The 17,579-nt window shown below is 38.6% G+C and overlaps 1 protein-coding gene across 1 annotated transcript in view; it reads right to left on the bottom strand.

Annotated features, from left to right (window-relative positions):
• The window catches only part of LOC137036346 (NALCN channel auxiliary factor 1), a 160,922-nt gene extending 144,571 nt beyond the window's left edge, over window positions 1–16,351 (bottom strand). The window contains exon 1 of the mRNA XM_067410466.1: window positions 15,713–16,351. Within this exon, the coding sequence (XP_067266567.1) occupies window positions 15,713–16,351 (639 nt within the window). The remainder of the gene's footprint in view (window positions 1–15,712) is intronic.
• Window positions 16,352–17,579: the final 1,228 nt, after the last annotated feature.

The raw sequence follows: 17,579 nt of genomic DNA, 5'->3' as shown, positions 1-17,579 counted from the left end.
GAGAGCCTTAATGAGTTGCTCTGTTTAATTCTAATTCATTATAACCAGCACACACTGCTCTTAATTACCTACAGCACAGCACCTCCAGCTAAACAGCCACCTCAGTCCCTATGGATGATCCTCAATCTCAGGCAGTCTTGTGACTGCGATTGCAGATTCATCAGAGACAATTACAAGACACCCCAAATGCTAAAAATTTTGCTAAAAATTTGTCAGAGAACATACATAGCTAGTTTTGAATGGCCGTCAGTGGGCTAACTGGACCGTGCTAACTACCAAAACCTTGACTCCTTGTTTTCTGCGGCCCGATTGTACTTGGCTGATCACACAAAGGGTGTAGATTCATTTCTGATAATTGACACCCATTAAGTGGAGAGTTACTGAGCAAGGCACTCAACTTGCTTCAGGGTAATGTCTCTGCAATTATTGTACTATAAATAGCTTATAATAGCTTATAAATAGCTTTGGATGAAACATATCTACTAATTATGACAAGTTTTTATTTTTTTATATGGACCTCTGGTTTAAGATGTAAGATGCAAAACAAATCAAAACAACAATTCAAATATTGCAATACCTCAAATATCTAAATTTTACAGTTGTATCTGCTTCCATGTTCTGCGTCATTCAAACAAGTGATAACATCTTCAGCTCTACAGCGAGGTTTCCCTTATGAGATTGTGCTGCTTATTAATGACGTTAACACTGTAATTCACAACCTGAACTAATTGTATGCTATTTAAGAGTGCAGATTTCTAGATTTCGGAGGTTTTGTACATGTCCTCTAACAGACTGTAGCCTGCAGGAAGGATTAGTTCAGTAAAACAGATCGCTGGCAGAGCATCCGGCCATCCCCCACTCAGGAGAAGAAGAGAGATGTGGGAAGACAGAAGGAAGAAAGGCTTGTCTTAACTGCCATGTTCTAGAGGCAGTCCTGAGGGACCTTAGGGAGTCTGTCTCGGCTTGTGTGGACACAGCCTGTAATAGAAATATAGAGATAATCCAACATATAGATCTGAGATGGACTGTGAAGGATAGATGGAAAAAAAAAGATTTTTTTTTTCTTTTGGTGCGTGAGTTTTAGAGAGTGAGTCTCAGAGACTAAATCACCTCTCCTAGACCAAGTACAACAGAAGACTTCGGCTCCAGCAGTGGATGAGGCACGTAAGTGCACAGAGAGAGAGGCTTCCTTCCTTTAGCACTAAGTACAGCAGAGAGAATCAGGAGGTCACAAATTGAATTAGACCGGAAGAAAGGGCCAGGCCTGGACCTGCAGGAAACAGCACTCCAGAGATTCACAATTACTGCTTGTTTGCTTCAATGTGTGTGGGACAAGAAGTGTGTGTGTGTCATGTATATCCATACTTATTTATGTGTTCTGTTGTATTGTTATGTCATACACAGCCAATCACAGTTCATACATGTGACATCCTTAAATGTAAAAAAATAATGAATAACAAATGAACATAAATGTCCCAAACAAGTGATTGATATTTTTTTATCAATCAAAAAGGCTACAGTAAGGATTTTTTTTTCTGATCAGATTTTTACTTGCCTGCAATTTATTACATTTAGTTTTTAATATTTATTTTAAAATAAATAATATTTATTTTTAAATAGTCTAAAAGTATTATAGATATTTAAAGTTATATAAAGGTAGAGAGTATGTTTGTTCATGTGTTTGTTGACTGACTGACTGACTGACTGATTGATTGATTGATTGATTGATTGATTGATTGATTGATTGATTGATTGATTGATTGATTGATTGATTGATTGATTGATTGATTGATTGATTGATCAGCCTGGTAATTATTAATCAAAATGTCATATTCTATCTTCAAGTGAAATGACAGACTATTGACATATGCCAGACTTCTCAACTCCACCCCTTTCTTACAATTGGCTACAAGCTCACATTAAGATCTGCCTCCATTCAAACAACTGATTGATAGAATTACATAGATGTACATTTGAGTGTAACTGAATATCGAAAAAGGATATGGAATATGGAAAAAATATGGAAGAAAATATCTGTAGCTACTTGTAGTTCAAATAAACAAAGCATAACTTTTTAAAAAATGTAATAAATAGCGCTGACCCAATAGGACAAATGACTGTTCTGTCAGTCTTTCTTAAACTCTCTCACACAGGCTCTGGGCCAGCAGGGAATTTTTGGCAATGAACCTCTGAAATTCTCACAAAAATCTATACATGCCAAGTGGAGAGAAAATTGGATATCTTGAAAAAACTCAGACTCACACTTCAGCAAACCCAAATGTAAGGTGAGTCCATTTACATTCCATTAAAGTCACCATGAGAGCAAAATGGACAATTCTTGTTTTTATGAAATATTGCAGTAATAATTATAAATGATTTATCTGTGCACATCATTATTTATTTATTTTTTTTTTAATTCATGTGCCCTCATGATCTTTACAACCTGTCAACCTGTCACTCACATGACATCACAGCAATAGCAAACCACAACCATCCAATCAATTCCTGATAGACAAAGTCCCGCACTATAATTTATTTATTTATTTGAGAAATCATTTCACTGAGACATATATATATATATATCACTATAGGGAAGAAAATCCTATTGCAACTTCCGTTTCATGCTGACTTTAAAGTCCTATGAGAGTCCCACAGTGTCTGCTGCTAGTAACATCAATCAGGCACTAAATATTTTAGTGACAGAAACCTCACTTTATCACTGTCTGTTTTCATGGTCTCTCTGATCTATCTGTATATTCCATCTCCTTACAGTAACATGCAGTTTCACACCCATCTCTGTCTGTTTTAACTTGTTTCCTCATTGAACTCCTCATTATGAAGCCGGAGCAAATAACTTTGTGCTCGCTTATGACCATTCACTCAAACAGGGAAAGACACTTCCCACATCCAACTTCATTTATCTTCCTTTTCATATCTGTCTTGTCTCTAAATGGGAATTCACAACACATTGGTAAATACGCCCATGTGTGCACAGAGCTGACAGTAATTGTTTGTGGTTTTACAAGTGTTCCAGGCAGGGGAAAACAACGATCACACAAGTGCCGCGAGCGCATCTCTGGCCCGTGCTGCGACAGTAGAATAGGATCGTGATCCTTGGCTTTGTCCTCTGGCTTTCCGCTGAGCCTCTGTGCCGTGTCAAAAAGGCCCCAGGGCTGAGGACGATAAGCCAACTCCAGGGACACGGAGTGGCATATGAGCCTCTGAGCCAAAGAAGCCTCGTCAGCCAGCCTTCCTTTCGCCATCTGCCCTTCCTGGAAAGGTTAAAGAGGACTCGAGCAGGAAGCATTGATTTCAACGATTTGGAGACCGGTCTAGTTGGAAAGGATTAAGGAGGTTCCTGCTGCTCAGGCAGTGGCTGGGCTAAATGAAAGGTCTGGTTACTGTGTGTTTATGGCCATGTGCTTGGTTTCCGTGCCTAGATGCAGGTGGACGAACCCCGCAGCTATTATTCCCTACCTGAGGAGAGTAAACACTCACTCTTGCCAGTTTCTTTCTCTACTCTGGGTTCAGTGTGTGTGAGAGTGTGCGTGGGTGGGCGTGTTGGTGTACGGGTAGGTGAGGTTAAGAAATATTTCCATAACAGTAATGATGCTTGTACAGTGGAAAGGATATTTCTCATGTGAATTGTGCATGGATTGCTCATATGTTTAAATGAATAGTTTATACATAAGAGAAAAGTGTTTTACTCGTTCTTACTTTGTTCCAAAACAACTTCTTCTGCATTCTTCTGGGGAACATAAAAAGAGGACTCATTTTTGTGCAGTGAACAGGAACTCAAATAATGATTCATCAATAACTTCCATACTAGAATCAACTTAAACCACTTAAACCGCACATACACAGAAATAACATACTCTAGATGGCCTTATGAATGCGTAAAGGGGTGGTTGATTATGATTTTACTTTTTAAACGTAAATGTTGCTGTTAGAGCATAAACAACATCTGCAAAGTTATGACACTCAAAGTTCAATGCAAATGGAGATGTTTTATTAAAAAAAATTCACAAATGGCTATTAGGGAGGTCACCTGGATTTTGCCAAGTAAGACATGTTCCTTGGATCAACATATTTTGTTGATCCTGGAACAACATTCCAGTCTGAAAATTTAGTCTTAAAGGAACACTCCACTTTTTTTGAAAATAGGCTCATTTTCCAACTCCCCTATAGTTAAACAGTTGAATTTTACCGTTTTCGAATCCATTCAGCCGATCTCCGGGTCTGGCGGTACCACTTTTAGCATAGCTTAGCATAGTTCATTGAATCTGATTAGACCGTTAGCATCACGCTTAAAAATGACCAAAGAGTTTTGATATTTTTCCTATTTAAAACTTGACTCTTCTGTAGTTAAATCGTGTACTAAGACCGACAGAAAATGAAAAGTTGCGATTTTCTAGGCTGATATGGCTAGGAACTATACTCTCATTCAGGCGTAATAATCAAGGAACTTTGCTGCCGTTCCATGGCTGCAGCAGTGCAATGATATTACGCAGCGTCTCTCACATACGTCTCCATGGTTGCAAGGCACGTTCCCTGTGCAAGCAGGGGCTCACGGGCGCTGCGTAATATCATTGCACTGCTGCAGCCATGGAACGGCAGCAAAGTTCCTTGATTATTACGCCTGAATGAGAGTATAGTTCCTAGCCATATCAGCCTAGAAAATCACAACTTTTTATTTTCCGTTGGTCTTAGTACACGATTTAACTACAGAAGAGTCAAGTTTTAAATAGGAAAAATATCAAAACTCTTTGGTCATTTTTAAGCGCGATGCTAACGGTCTAATCAGATTCAATGAACTATGCTAAGCTATGCTAAAAGTGGTACCGCCAGAACCGGAGATCGGCTGAATGGATTTGCAAACGGTAAAACTCAACTGTTTAACTCTAGGGGAGTTGGAAAATGCGCCTATTTTCAAAAAAAGTGGAGTGTTCCTTTAAAGGGGTGGTTCAGTGTTTTTTTTCTAGGCTTGATTGTGTTTTGGGGCACAGTTTAACATGACTTAATCGCTTTGTTTGTATTTGTATTTTTTCATATATTTTACCTTTATTCTACACCTCTGTTTCCACTGTCATATGAACGGCTCGTTTGACTTCCTGCTTATATGAAGCCACCCCCTCCGAATTACGCAATGTGCTCAGATTGGTTAGCGGGCCCAGTGTATCCAGAGCCATCGTGATTCGCTGAAGAGTCCGGAAACGCCACGCCCCTTACCATTTGTTACCGGTTACGTAGACTTCGGTTATATTGTATGCTCAATTTTATTATATTGCTGTATCAAATTGAGCCCGAATCAGACCCAGATGATGTTTATGAATGGTATTTCATTTTGTATTTGTGTCATAGTGTTTAGATATGCTGTCACTGCTGTTAGCTTTCAATATCCAGTTTTATCCTGATTAAAGCTTTACTGTAGTCAAATACATGACTGAGTAGTAGCATTTTTGTAAAGGTAGTATTTAATTTACAGCATTCTATTATCTTTTGACGCGTTGCGCTACTCGCGCCCGGTGTACACAACTTTCATTATGCTGCGCCACATGGCCTCGCCCACTTTGTTGCATGTTCCCGGGAGCGTGTTTTGCAGGGTTTATGATGTCACCAACCCGGGAAGAAGCTTGTTGTAGTCCAAACCGGTCGTTTTTGTAGGCATTAAACTGCCATAACTTTAAAAGACAATATCTCCGTTTGCATTGAACTTTCAGCGCTGTAACTTTGCATATATTATTATTTATGCTCAAGATGCAACATTACACACTAACTAAAGTTAAAAAAGTGAAATCGCATTGAACCACCCCTTTAACCCTATTCCTACCCCTAAACCTAATCCTAATCCCATAACTTATCCCTAAAATCAAAGGGGAAAGAGAAGAAGCACCTAACCCTGGATGTAAGCCTAAACTTGACATAAACGGTAAACTTGTACCTCAAATCTGACTGGTTGATTGGAATGTTGTTCCAGGAACAACAAAGGCTGAGTTTACACTTGGCATTAACATGCGACCTGTATCTGGATGTTGTCCACATACACATTGAAAAGACAAGTGTAAACGCGTTTGTGATCGGAATGTTATCCGATCAACGTGTCCTGGTTCGGAGGTAGTTGAGGACACATTGTGATCGGATCTCAGTGTAATGTAAACGCGATCCAGCTATCGTATCTACATTCAGAGGGCGACGTCATTTAAATCCCCGCCCAGTCTCTCCGCGTGGCTGAAAATAATGGACAGATGCAGTTTTGACAAGAAATTAAACTTTGAACTTTACAATAAAGGTCTATCTTTAAAACAGTTTATTTAGACTTACATGATAGGCTACCTTGTGTGTCATTTTTCATTTTAATTGTGCAACATTATCTAAACGAGGCGATCGCATATGTTTTTAATGTTTCAGTTCATTTCCAATATTGCATGCTTAACTTAACTTTAAACCTGGATGATGTTACATGTTTAACATGATAAACCCAGTTATTTTTCAACTCTGAAGGTATTTTTTCATTTAAAAAAACGTAAAGTTGAAAGTAAAGTAGCCTAAGTGAGTGAAAGCAATAGGACACTGTTTAATTTGTATCGTCTTTACTCTTATCTGGTGTTGTATAGTCTACCCTTGTTTAGTTCTAATTAATGCTCTTTAATGTGATGTGCGTTCTTTTATTTCTTTAATACAAAGTGTTCAGATTCTGCCATTACATATTACACAAACAAATGCTTATGCGCTCCTTTCAATCATGAAATGCGTCAAAATAATTTTTTTTCACCATACAAGATTTTGGGAAACTTAAATTGGTAGATTAAGTTCTCTATTTGTGATCGATTGTACTTTTGTAGAATAAATCACAAACATTTTGTGCTATGTGCACTGCATTGATAGAGGCTAAAGTGAAAGTTGTTTTACGCTATGAAGCTATTTGAAACGGCTGCCTTTCAAATGCGCCTAATTTAAATATTTTGCGGGAAACAGAAATCCGATCATTTATCCAGATACAGAGGCCACTTAATGTGAACAAATATAAATGCGCTGTGTCCTGATTGGCTAATGATCTGATCTGCTTGATTGAATCACAGTGATCGCATATTAATGCCAAGTGTAAACGCAGCCATAGATGTTGATCCAGGAACATGTCTTACTTGGTAAAATCACGGTGACCCTGGTAAGGACTACAACAAGCTTCTTCCCGAGTTAGTGTCATCACTAACCCTAAAATTTACATAAACCCTGCCCCTGAGAACACGCAACAAAGGGGTGAAGCCATGTTGGGCTGCTTTAGAGAAAGAGTTGTTGTAGTAGAGTGTTGTTATAATGCCATCATTTTACGCTGCTTCACAAATGAGGGTCAATTCAACGCTGGATTTGCACAAAAGATTAACATGACGGCACATGCTAGTCGATGAGTTGAATCAACTCCACAGCAACTACATACATTTATTCACTCACCATTTCAGACATTTAAATACACATAAGCACCAGTAAAACAGTACATTTAGAGTTTATAAAATACACACTGATGTCAGACATCAGTGGAAGCAGCAATAACAATTAATTCAAATATAATTTGCCGAATTTTATTCATATCAGACACATGGGCCTAAGTAACTATAAAGTTTACTCTATTATTCTTTCAGTTCACCAGCCACTTACTTGCATATATTTGGGAGAAACTGATTAATTCACGCGCTGTAAATCTGACTGACAGGACTCTGCGAACTGCGGGGCAAAGATGGTGCTGCCCATCCCGCGTTATAAAGATATCTTTATCTTTATAAAGATAAAGATAATTTATAAAGGTTTTTAAATGACAAAACACACTCACTTAAACATATTTGAGAATCGGAATATCAAATAGTTGATGACTTGGTATGCAAGTTTGTGAATATTTTAAATAAAAAAGGAAAAACAAAATAATAGTGATCCATCTGTCATAGAGTATTATTGTCGCTGCCGTGTGTTACGTGGCAAGCATGATGCGCTACCATGCAAACAATAAGTGCAACGTTCTAAAATAACGGTTGCCTTAAAAAAACTCACTCTGGGGGGTCTGTTGGAATATTTTAAACTCATGCTTGAAAGGGTTAAAGAGTATCGTATGTTTGCTGAGAATGACGAAAGGCTGTAAAGGTTGTGTGGAAAGCCCTTATATGGAGATGGTTTGGGGGTGTTTTATGCAAATGTCTAACCTTGAGGACACGGTCACGGTCATTTAGAATACTCCCAATTCATTAACATTAGAACTAGGTTAAGAACTAATTTATGTGCATGCCCGTTTTGTGAATTAGGTGGAATTTTTTATTGAGAAGTTCTCCTGAGAGTGTAAATACAAATAATCCAAGCAAGTATTAGTGACACCAATTGTGTGATATTTTTGGATGTTTAAATACTTTTTTCTATCCCAGCTTAATATATAGTATCAACAGTAATGCACTTTTAATAGTACAAAATACAACAGTAAAAACCTGTTAATTAGTTAACAGTAAGTGTCCTTACAATATAAAGTAAAAAAAAATAATAGATCTAACAGAACATCATTTAACAAGCATAATTTTACAGTAAAATACTGTTAAATTTACAGTTTTCAGAAGTGAAAAAGATTGTAATCTTATAATTTACAGTAAATTGATATTCCCAGAATTCCCACATTTGATTTATTTATTTATATGAATTTAAGTGAAATTCATAAAAAAGTTGTTGCTACCATATTTTTCATGGCAATCTTCTGGTAACTACAGCTTTTATTTTGGAACCACAAATTTCAACCTAAAAAGCGCAATCACTGTGGAACTATCAGAACATTCCTATGTACATCTTGACCAGCCTGACACAGCAAAATGTACAATGGCATGAATTTGGCTATACACTATTTATATGTGGTAGGTGAACGTAGAGAGTTCAAGAAATCAAAACAATAATAATTTCACCATTGCATTCAATGCTGGTAGCTCCACATTCGAAAAAAAAACTTCACCTTTAAGATCGCTTCATTATTAAATGATGGATCTCCACAAGGTGTGTAATCCCACCCTCTGTATGTTAATCACCACCGATATTCAGTGCCAAAAGTGCCTGTTCCCGGATGCATACATGGGGCAGCACGGTGGAAATCGCTGTCTTTCCGTCTCATTAATTTTCCTTGCAAACAGAGATCCGGCAGGTCCATGCCTCTTTAGTTCCATACATATTTAATGCCCTAGGAAAGAGGACGCAGAGGGCCGGATTCTGCTCCCTCTGCAGTTGCCATGGCTTAGGCAGTGAATAAAGCGCCCTTACAAAGTCACACTGTCGTGCTGTCAAGAGGGCAGCTTCTCGCCAAAATGTCATTATCTCCCCACTTGTGTGCAACAATGTGCAGGCCACGAAGGTGAGGAGGCGAGCAAACACACAGGGAGAGGGAGAAGAAGTGGAAAAGATGCTTTGAAAAAAAGGGAAAAGGAGACAAAGAGAGATATGATTGTTTTCCCCTGAAATATAATTTCACTTCAAGAAGTGCAGGGGTCATTAAACTGACATTCCCCAATTCAAAGACAAAGTGCAGTGCTTGTGCAAAGGTCACACGAACATAAGAACAGATTTGCAATTCAGATTGTGTTAAAAGGCTGCCAACTCCCCAGAATCAGATTTTTATATCATTAGGACGACGTGATTCTTCCAACAATTTTTACAGTCTGCATTCTTGTCGCTGATTAGCTGATGAAAAGGAGGAGGACAAAAGGAGATGAGTTGCGATTCACACACAGCTAACAATGCAAAAACACACACAAAACAAGGTATCAATTCCAGTCGTTCTCTGTGGACCAAGTATTTAGTATGTTGATTACATGTCTCCTTTTTAAACAGTGGAAGGATTTTCAATGCATTCTTCTTAAATAAAAGGGGATTTTATGTATGCAGATCAGAGAAAATATTCTCTTCCAAGCAAATTAACCCTACTGTATCAAATTTAAAATGCATATAAATTATCAACATGATCACAACTTTGCTTAAAAACCTGTTGTACACAATTTTCTACATGCCTTCTGCCATCCGATTGATAGTTTACACTTTTTTAGTATGATTCTAAAATGTCCTCTTTCAGGTCATTGTACACTTGTCATTTTGCTGTGAAATGTTTACTGATTCTTATACTTTTATATTGTTAGTAATAATTCAAGATGAACATTTACTAGACTGAAGCAACTTAGGTTTACTTGATTATCCATAGATAATTTTGTAAAAAAAAAAAAATCATGTTAAAATGTGAGTATTAAATATGATACATTAGGTTTATGAGGAATGTTTATTTGTACATCTCTCAATCCTCATTGTAATATATTGCATATGTTTTGGCCGCACAATACAACCTGAATTCCGGAAAAGTTGGACGTTTCTTTTTTAAGTTTGAATAAAATTAAAACTAAAAGACTTTCAAATAACATGAGCCAATATTTTATTCACAATAGAACATAGATAACATAAAAAATTTAAAATTTTATGCACAAAATCAGCTAATTTCAAATTTTATGCCTCCTACAGGTCTCAAAAAAGTTGGCACGGGGGTAACAAATGGCTGAAAAAGCAAGAAATTTTGAAAAGATTCAGCTGGGAGAACTTCTAGCAACTAATTTAGTTAATTGATATCAGGTCTGTAACATGGTTAGCTATAAAAGGGATGTCTTAGAGAGGCAGAGTCTCTCAGAAGTAAAGATGGGCAGAGCTGTGAAAGAGTGTGTAAAAAGATTGTGGAATACTTTAAAAACAATGTTCCTCAACATCAAAATGTAAAAGCTTTGCAAAATCTCATCATCTACAGTGCATAACATCATCAAAAGATTCAGAGAAAGTAGAGAAATCTCTGTGCATAAGGGAAAAGGCCGAAGACCTTTATTGGATGCCCGTAGTCTTCAGGCCCTCAGACAACACTGCATCACTCATCGGCATGATTGTGTCAATGACATTACTAAATGGGCCCAGGAATACAATTTTGTGTAAACAAAATCCGCCGTGCCATCTGCAGATACCATTTAAAGCCCTATCATGCAAAAAGGAAGCCATATGTGAACATGGTCCAGAAGCGCAGTCGTGTCCTGTGGGCCAAGGCTCATTTAAAATAGACTGTTTCAAGTGGGAAAGTGTTCTATGGTCAGACAAGTCCAAATTCGACATTCTTGTTGGAAATCACGGATGCCGTGTCCTCTGGGCTAAAGAGGAGGAAGACCTTCCAGCGTGTTATCAGCGATCAGTTGAAAAGCCAGCATCTTTGATGGTATGGGGGTGCATAAGTGCATACGGTATGGGCAGCTTGCATGTTTTGGAAGGCACTATGGGTTTTAGAGCAACATTAAACGAAAAATACATCAAAGACAACCACAAACTCTTCAGCAGCTGGAAACCTATATCAGGCAAGAATGGGACCAAATTCCAACACCAAAACTCCAGATACTCATAACCTTGATGCCCAGATGTCTTCAAACTTTTTTGAAGAGAAGAGGAGATGCTACACCATGGTAAACATGCCCCCGTCCCAACTATTTAGAGACCTGTAGCAGGCATCAAATTTGAAATTAGCTCATTTTGTGTATAAAAATTTCTCAGTTTAAACATTTGTTATGTTATCTATGTTCTGTTTTGAATAAAATATTGGCTCATGTGATTTGAAAGTCTTTTAGTTTCCATTTTATTCAAATTTAAAAAAACATCCCAACTTTTCCGGAATTCGGGTTGTAAAAACGAGTGTTTTGGTCATAAAAATCTGAATTTTATCTTTCTTTTTGACCATATCATTATCGGAAACTACATCACATTTCATATGTTTACTCAGTTTTTTTTTTTTGTTTAGGTTGTGTAAATTTTCAAAAAACTGTTCCATTAAAAAAGAGATTTTTGACTATTATTCCATTTGTCAGGCTTTACAGGGTTAACAAATTCAAGTCTCTTCTAAAGTTGACCTGAGACTGACCCTCTCAAAAAATCTGCTCATGTTCAAAGGAGGACACCTGGGCCCCTTCGTATCCACTAGCAGCTGTCAATCAACATCAGTCAATCAGAATCATTCTAACCGACAAAAAGCCTTGCAGGAACAAGATTGTCTCTACTAAGCGTTCTTGTGAAATAGTAGTCTTGTTTAGCCAGACGTTTGACTAACAGCATAAGATCCCGTACACATTGCAGAGTATTCTGGCCAGGAACCACCCACTTACACAGGAAAAGACTGTATGATTGACATATAAAGTGACCAATCACAGTTTGTTTTGTTTATACCTCCTTGCAAAGGGCATATTTATTACACTATAATAATAATAATAATAATAATAATAATAATAGATAATTGGTTAATAATGGTTCCACAGAAAACACAATAAAAATAATGGTAAAGGTGTATAGACTCTTATCAGAGTTTCTGTCCATTCTAGAGTAATAAGTACAAATTATTTCACAGCTATAAGGAAAACAAAGTACTGTATACAGGGTATTTCTGATCATGAATATCTAGTTACCTTGTAAACGTGACTTTTTGAAGGTGAAATGATAAAAAAAAAACACATATGGATGATGCTTAAAGCTGGCCAATCAGATTAGAGCTTGGTAGTTTTGTGTGCAGTATGCATCAGTGAACGGACTGTGGGCGGCCCATGCAGCCTGAGGCCGAAACTAGGGACGAGGTAACAAAATACAAATTTGTTTTCTTGTACTTTCCTTAACTCCCTCTCAAACATGCACGCACACACATTTAGACAGATGGAGGATTATGAATCTATTTATTTCAGATAGTTCCTGTTCTGTCTTAGGTTCTTTACTGCCTGGATTTAGACTGGGATATGGAAGAGTAATTTTGTGTAGTGTCTAAACAATCTATGGATTAATATGGATTATGCATTGGATTTGTCTGCCATCTGAAGTAGTGTAAATAATTGGTGAGAGCTGTAATATGCAATTTGAGCATAGTCCATACTAATGCTTCAGGGCTTTTTTTTTTTTTTTTTTTCTAAACGCATTTAAAAACTAAGACATGATAAATTAATATATTCTATTCAGTGAAGTATTTATTAAACAAATTGTTCTTGTTCTGGCTTCTGATTGGTTAATACAGCATTCCAGGAAAGCTAAAAATCCTCAATTCAGTAACACCAGCGGATGATCACCATCATCATTATTTAATGGCAATGTTATGCTGTATCAATGAAGGCTGCCACTTAATACTTGAGTTAATTCAGTATTACTTTTTTATACAGTAAAACCAATAAGGTCTCAAGGATAGTCCATATAGTCAATCTCATGTGCACTATGTTCACAATATAACACGGCCTTCAGTTTTGCTTAAAGAGAAATACTTTAAATTACTGTAATTGACTATTTATTTTAGCATCCAAAACACTGCAAATTGTATTCATCAAAATAGTACTAGTTCTGTAATGTTCAGGCATGAAAAACATGTTTAAAAATGTTAAACCTAACCGTTTACTGGTTTAAGGTGGTCTCCTCTTTGCCTGGCTTGCTGGATAGTGCCCCAAACCAGGCCAGATTCAGAAAGGCTCTAACCAGTTTAACTACATTTCTTATTAGCCAACCAATTTTGTTGATTAAGCTAGTATTGACGCTCACTAAAACGTTACATTTTCCATGATAATATTGCACTATATAACACTAACACACAAAATCACTTAAGGTACCAAAAGGAATCACTGCAACATGTACCATGTTATTCTTTGAAATACCATGGTATTTGCATGCCATTCCAAGGTAAATTAATATGATAGACATTACTTATTAAGCATTATCATCTGATACGCTGTATTCTCACATTCGCCTGTTTCAACTAGTGCTGTCACGTGAGCACACTCACAATACTGGCTGTATAGCATTCCAATTTTAGGATTTTTTAAATAATACAATGTATTAGATCAAATTAACAGCATTGCAGCACCTAGACGTAAATACAGCTTGAATTAAATATTTTAGACTGTTACTAGGGAGAAAATGGGTTTAAAATAAGAATTGTTTTTGTTCTGCATTTCCAGGTGTGATTGTGTCTTATTCATTACTATGTACTTGTTTCAGCACCACGGACAGGGACCAAGCCACTCTCAACTTGAGCAAATCTAAAAATTCATAAATAAAGAATGCAAAGAAAGAGAGAATAGTGGAAGGAAAAAAACAAACAAACAAAAAAAAAAAACAGGAAGAGCGAGATGCAACAATCTGCTGCACACTCACTGAAACAGTGTGTAATGTACTTTCCAAAGTGTCCTTCAGTAGGTTTGGCAGAACATTTTGCCCTTGTTTCCTCAACCCACAGCACATGAAATATGAACTCAAACACCTTGATATAGCAAATTGTTTGAGAATGACATGCTTCATATGCCCTTCTTTGCTGCTCTATTAAGAGCAACAGTCCTATTTCATGCATATGCAACAGCAAAGTTATTCAACGCCATGACTGAAGAGGAAAAACACCTGAACAATGACTAGAACAGAATAGCCTTCCGGGGATTACACAGAAAAATCACTGCTGCGCTATTAACGTTATTGAAATTCCATAAAGCACTGCACCATCTCACTCTCCCTCATACACAATCTTTGTGTTGTTCTTTATCTTTGCAGATTGCAGGAAACCTAAAACCATAAATCTCAGACTGTTTCAAATGAGAGGACATGCCCTCAGCTTTGTCCTTCCATACTGAGGTAATTACCTACTATGAGAGCAACCCCTGTGGACACAAACCTCTTAAACAAACCTAAGACAGTTTACTGGTTTAAGGTGGTCTCCTGGTTGCCTGGCTTGCTGGATAGTGCCCCAAACCAGGCCAGATTCAGAAAGGCTCTAACCAGTTTAACTACATTTCTTATTAGCCAACCAATTTTGTTGATTAAGCTAGTATTGACGCTCACTAAAACGTTACATTTTCCATGATAATATTGCACTATATAACACCAACACAAAAAAACACTTAAGGTAACAAAAGGAATCACTGCAACATGTACCATGTTATTCTTTGAAATACCATGGTATTTGCATGCCATTCCAAGGTAAATTAATGATAGACATTACTTATTAAGCATTATCATCTGATACGCTGTATTCTCACATTCGCCTGTTTCAACTAGTGCTGTCACGTGAGCACACTCACAATACTGGCTGTATAGCATTCCAATTTTAGGATTTTTTAAAATAATACAATGTATTAGATAAAATGATCAAATTACATCTAATTATTTTAATATTTTATATTTATAACAATATGAGGTAGCTGCAATTCTACCTTCTCTAAACAGTAGAATTCAGTTTAGTTATTTTCTGCTAGCTAGTAGCTACATTTTTGATTAGCTTGTCCAGCACTTCGTATTTCTGTCATGGATCATCTATTAGTATGCTATGCGCTTTAGTGGATTTGCATAATTTCATAATTTCAACTAAGGGAGGAATCACCTGCACACACACACACACCACAGAAAACATATTGTTGGACGTTTCCATGAGCTCCTTTCCATGTGACCCAAACTTTTGCATTCAGGGTGCCATAAAATCCACCTCCCATTAATCCTCAAGTGCGCGCACACCGTGTATCCGCGCGCGTTCTCGCGCGCATATGACAAAACAGCGGAGCGTACACATGTGGTGCTTTTTTCATTCGCTTAATGTGAAATAAATGTGATGCCAGCATACATGAGCTTCGGTTACAAGCCGTCAACAAACATACCAACACCAAAGAGAAAGGCAGCGTACACCTACCGTGCACTCTTCCATGCATGTCCGCACCGAATATACATCCGTTTCATATTTCTGTACCAAAAGCTCAAACTCTCGGTATTTCTCCTGAGCTCGTCGGTCGTAGCGTTGGTAAGCCTGAACGCACTGGCTGCATCCCGACGCATCAGCCATGTCCAGGTTACAGGTCAAATTGTCCGGACTCCCAAACCCGTGAAACAAATCCAAAAGCGAGTAGGAGTTACAAAAAGAAAGATAGAAATCGCTCAGGTTCCACTCGGAGAGGCCCGAGCACACGGCTTCCGCCTCGCCGAAAGTCCAGCAGTTTTTGGAGAGGCTGTCAGGATGACAAGTTTCAAGTCTCCACAGAGGTTTGGTAGAATTGCCTATAAAAATAAGACTCTGCTCTCTCTGATGGCTGGATGAAAGTATATGGTTCGTGTGCTCCATCCGTTTGTCTCGCGTCCTCGTCAGTTTCGCCTCGGCGCAGAACCACAGATGATCAGAGAGCAAAACGGTGATAAACAAAAGAGAGGCTAAGGACAGTCGCCATCTCTGGGCCCTTTCCGAATCGGTGAATAATGGCTTTTCGTCCTCTCGGGGTGCGAAGCAGATTTTTAAGCCGTCATCTTGCTGCCGACACGTCCAAGCACCCCTGGTCATATTTCAGGAAAGAGCAGCACTGGCCGACTCCACCGCGACGGCTCCTCTGCCACAAAATGCATTGATTTGTAATGTTTTCTTCCCGTTAAACAGCGCTCCCGGCAGCTGTATCCGACTCTCTGGGCTAGATAAAGCCGCGCGCGGTCATATCTCCGTTATTCCGCATGGCTCCCGGGAGAAAAAGCGCTTTCTGTGTGACAACATGCCTCCTCTGTTCCCGAAGCTCCTGCCTGTGTCCCCGTATCTCCTCAAGGGAAGGAAAGACGCTGAACGAGCTGCGCTTTCCCTATCTGGGCGGATTGCCTTCGATCTTCTCTGCTGTTCATCATCATCATCATCTTGGGTCCTGTGTTAAGTTGCCGCCATGTTCGTCTTGAAACACTTTTTGGGGAGCTGGGTCATTTGCGTCATCTCCATCCTGGCGCAGTAACACAGATCTATAGACTACAGGCGATGGATACACGCGCGTGCGCACGCGCCCGCTCTCTCTCACACACACACTCGCACTGACAGGACGTGTCAATATGAGAGATCACTCATAATAAATGCACATTTTCCCGTACATGTTTAGATTTTAAAGCCGGACACCCCCTTGTCATTTTATCTTGTCCACATTCACGGTCCATTCATCTTCAGAAACCCGTCAAACGTTCCCGTCAAAAGCAATCCGTTCATTACAAGCTCCGAGAAAAATAAACGACGCAGTGTGGACGTTAAAGACGCGGTGGTGCTAAATAACATCGTTTTGGCGATGCGTAATGTCCTTTACATGCGTAAAGACGGGAGGAAAAGGATGTCACAACATGTTGCGTGAAGGAGAATCAGCGTGTGACAGAGATGAACGACATTTCTGTGTCTCGTTCATCCCGTTCAGGCTGAAGTTTATTAGTATGCAGCGTGTAACTGTGTGTAAGGAGCCGGGCACAGGAGAGGAGAGACATCTGGGCGTCAAAGCAGCACGTTGGAAAGCGAGCGCGGAAACGTGAGGCGAGTGTGTGTGAGAGCGGAAGAGAGAAAGAGAGACAGATACAGTATATTTGTCCTCTAACAGGCTAACCTTGTGCGGCATGGCCCTGTTTGATCCTACATTTCAAAGCAAACAAAGTGTGCGTGCAGTGCAAAATCACCAAGCGCTTGGCTTCTGCCTTTCTTTCAGTAACTGGGTGCTGAACGTGAGGAGAGAAGCGAGGCTGGCATGTAAAACGGTGCTTTTTCATTTGCATCCTTA

Source organism: Chanodichthys erythropterus, chromosome 14 (assembly GCF_024489055.1).
Source record: "Chanodichthys erythropterus isolate Z2021 chromosome 14, ASM2448905v1, whole genome shotgun sequence".
NCBI classification, from domain to species: Eukaryota; Metazoa; Chordata; class Actinopteri; order Cypriniformes; family Xenocyprididae; genus Chanodichthys; species Chanodichthys erythropterus.
The sequence above is the reverse complement of the archived record's forward strand: the minus strand, read 5'-3'. Positions and strand labels throughout refer to the sequence as shown.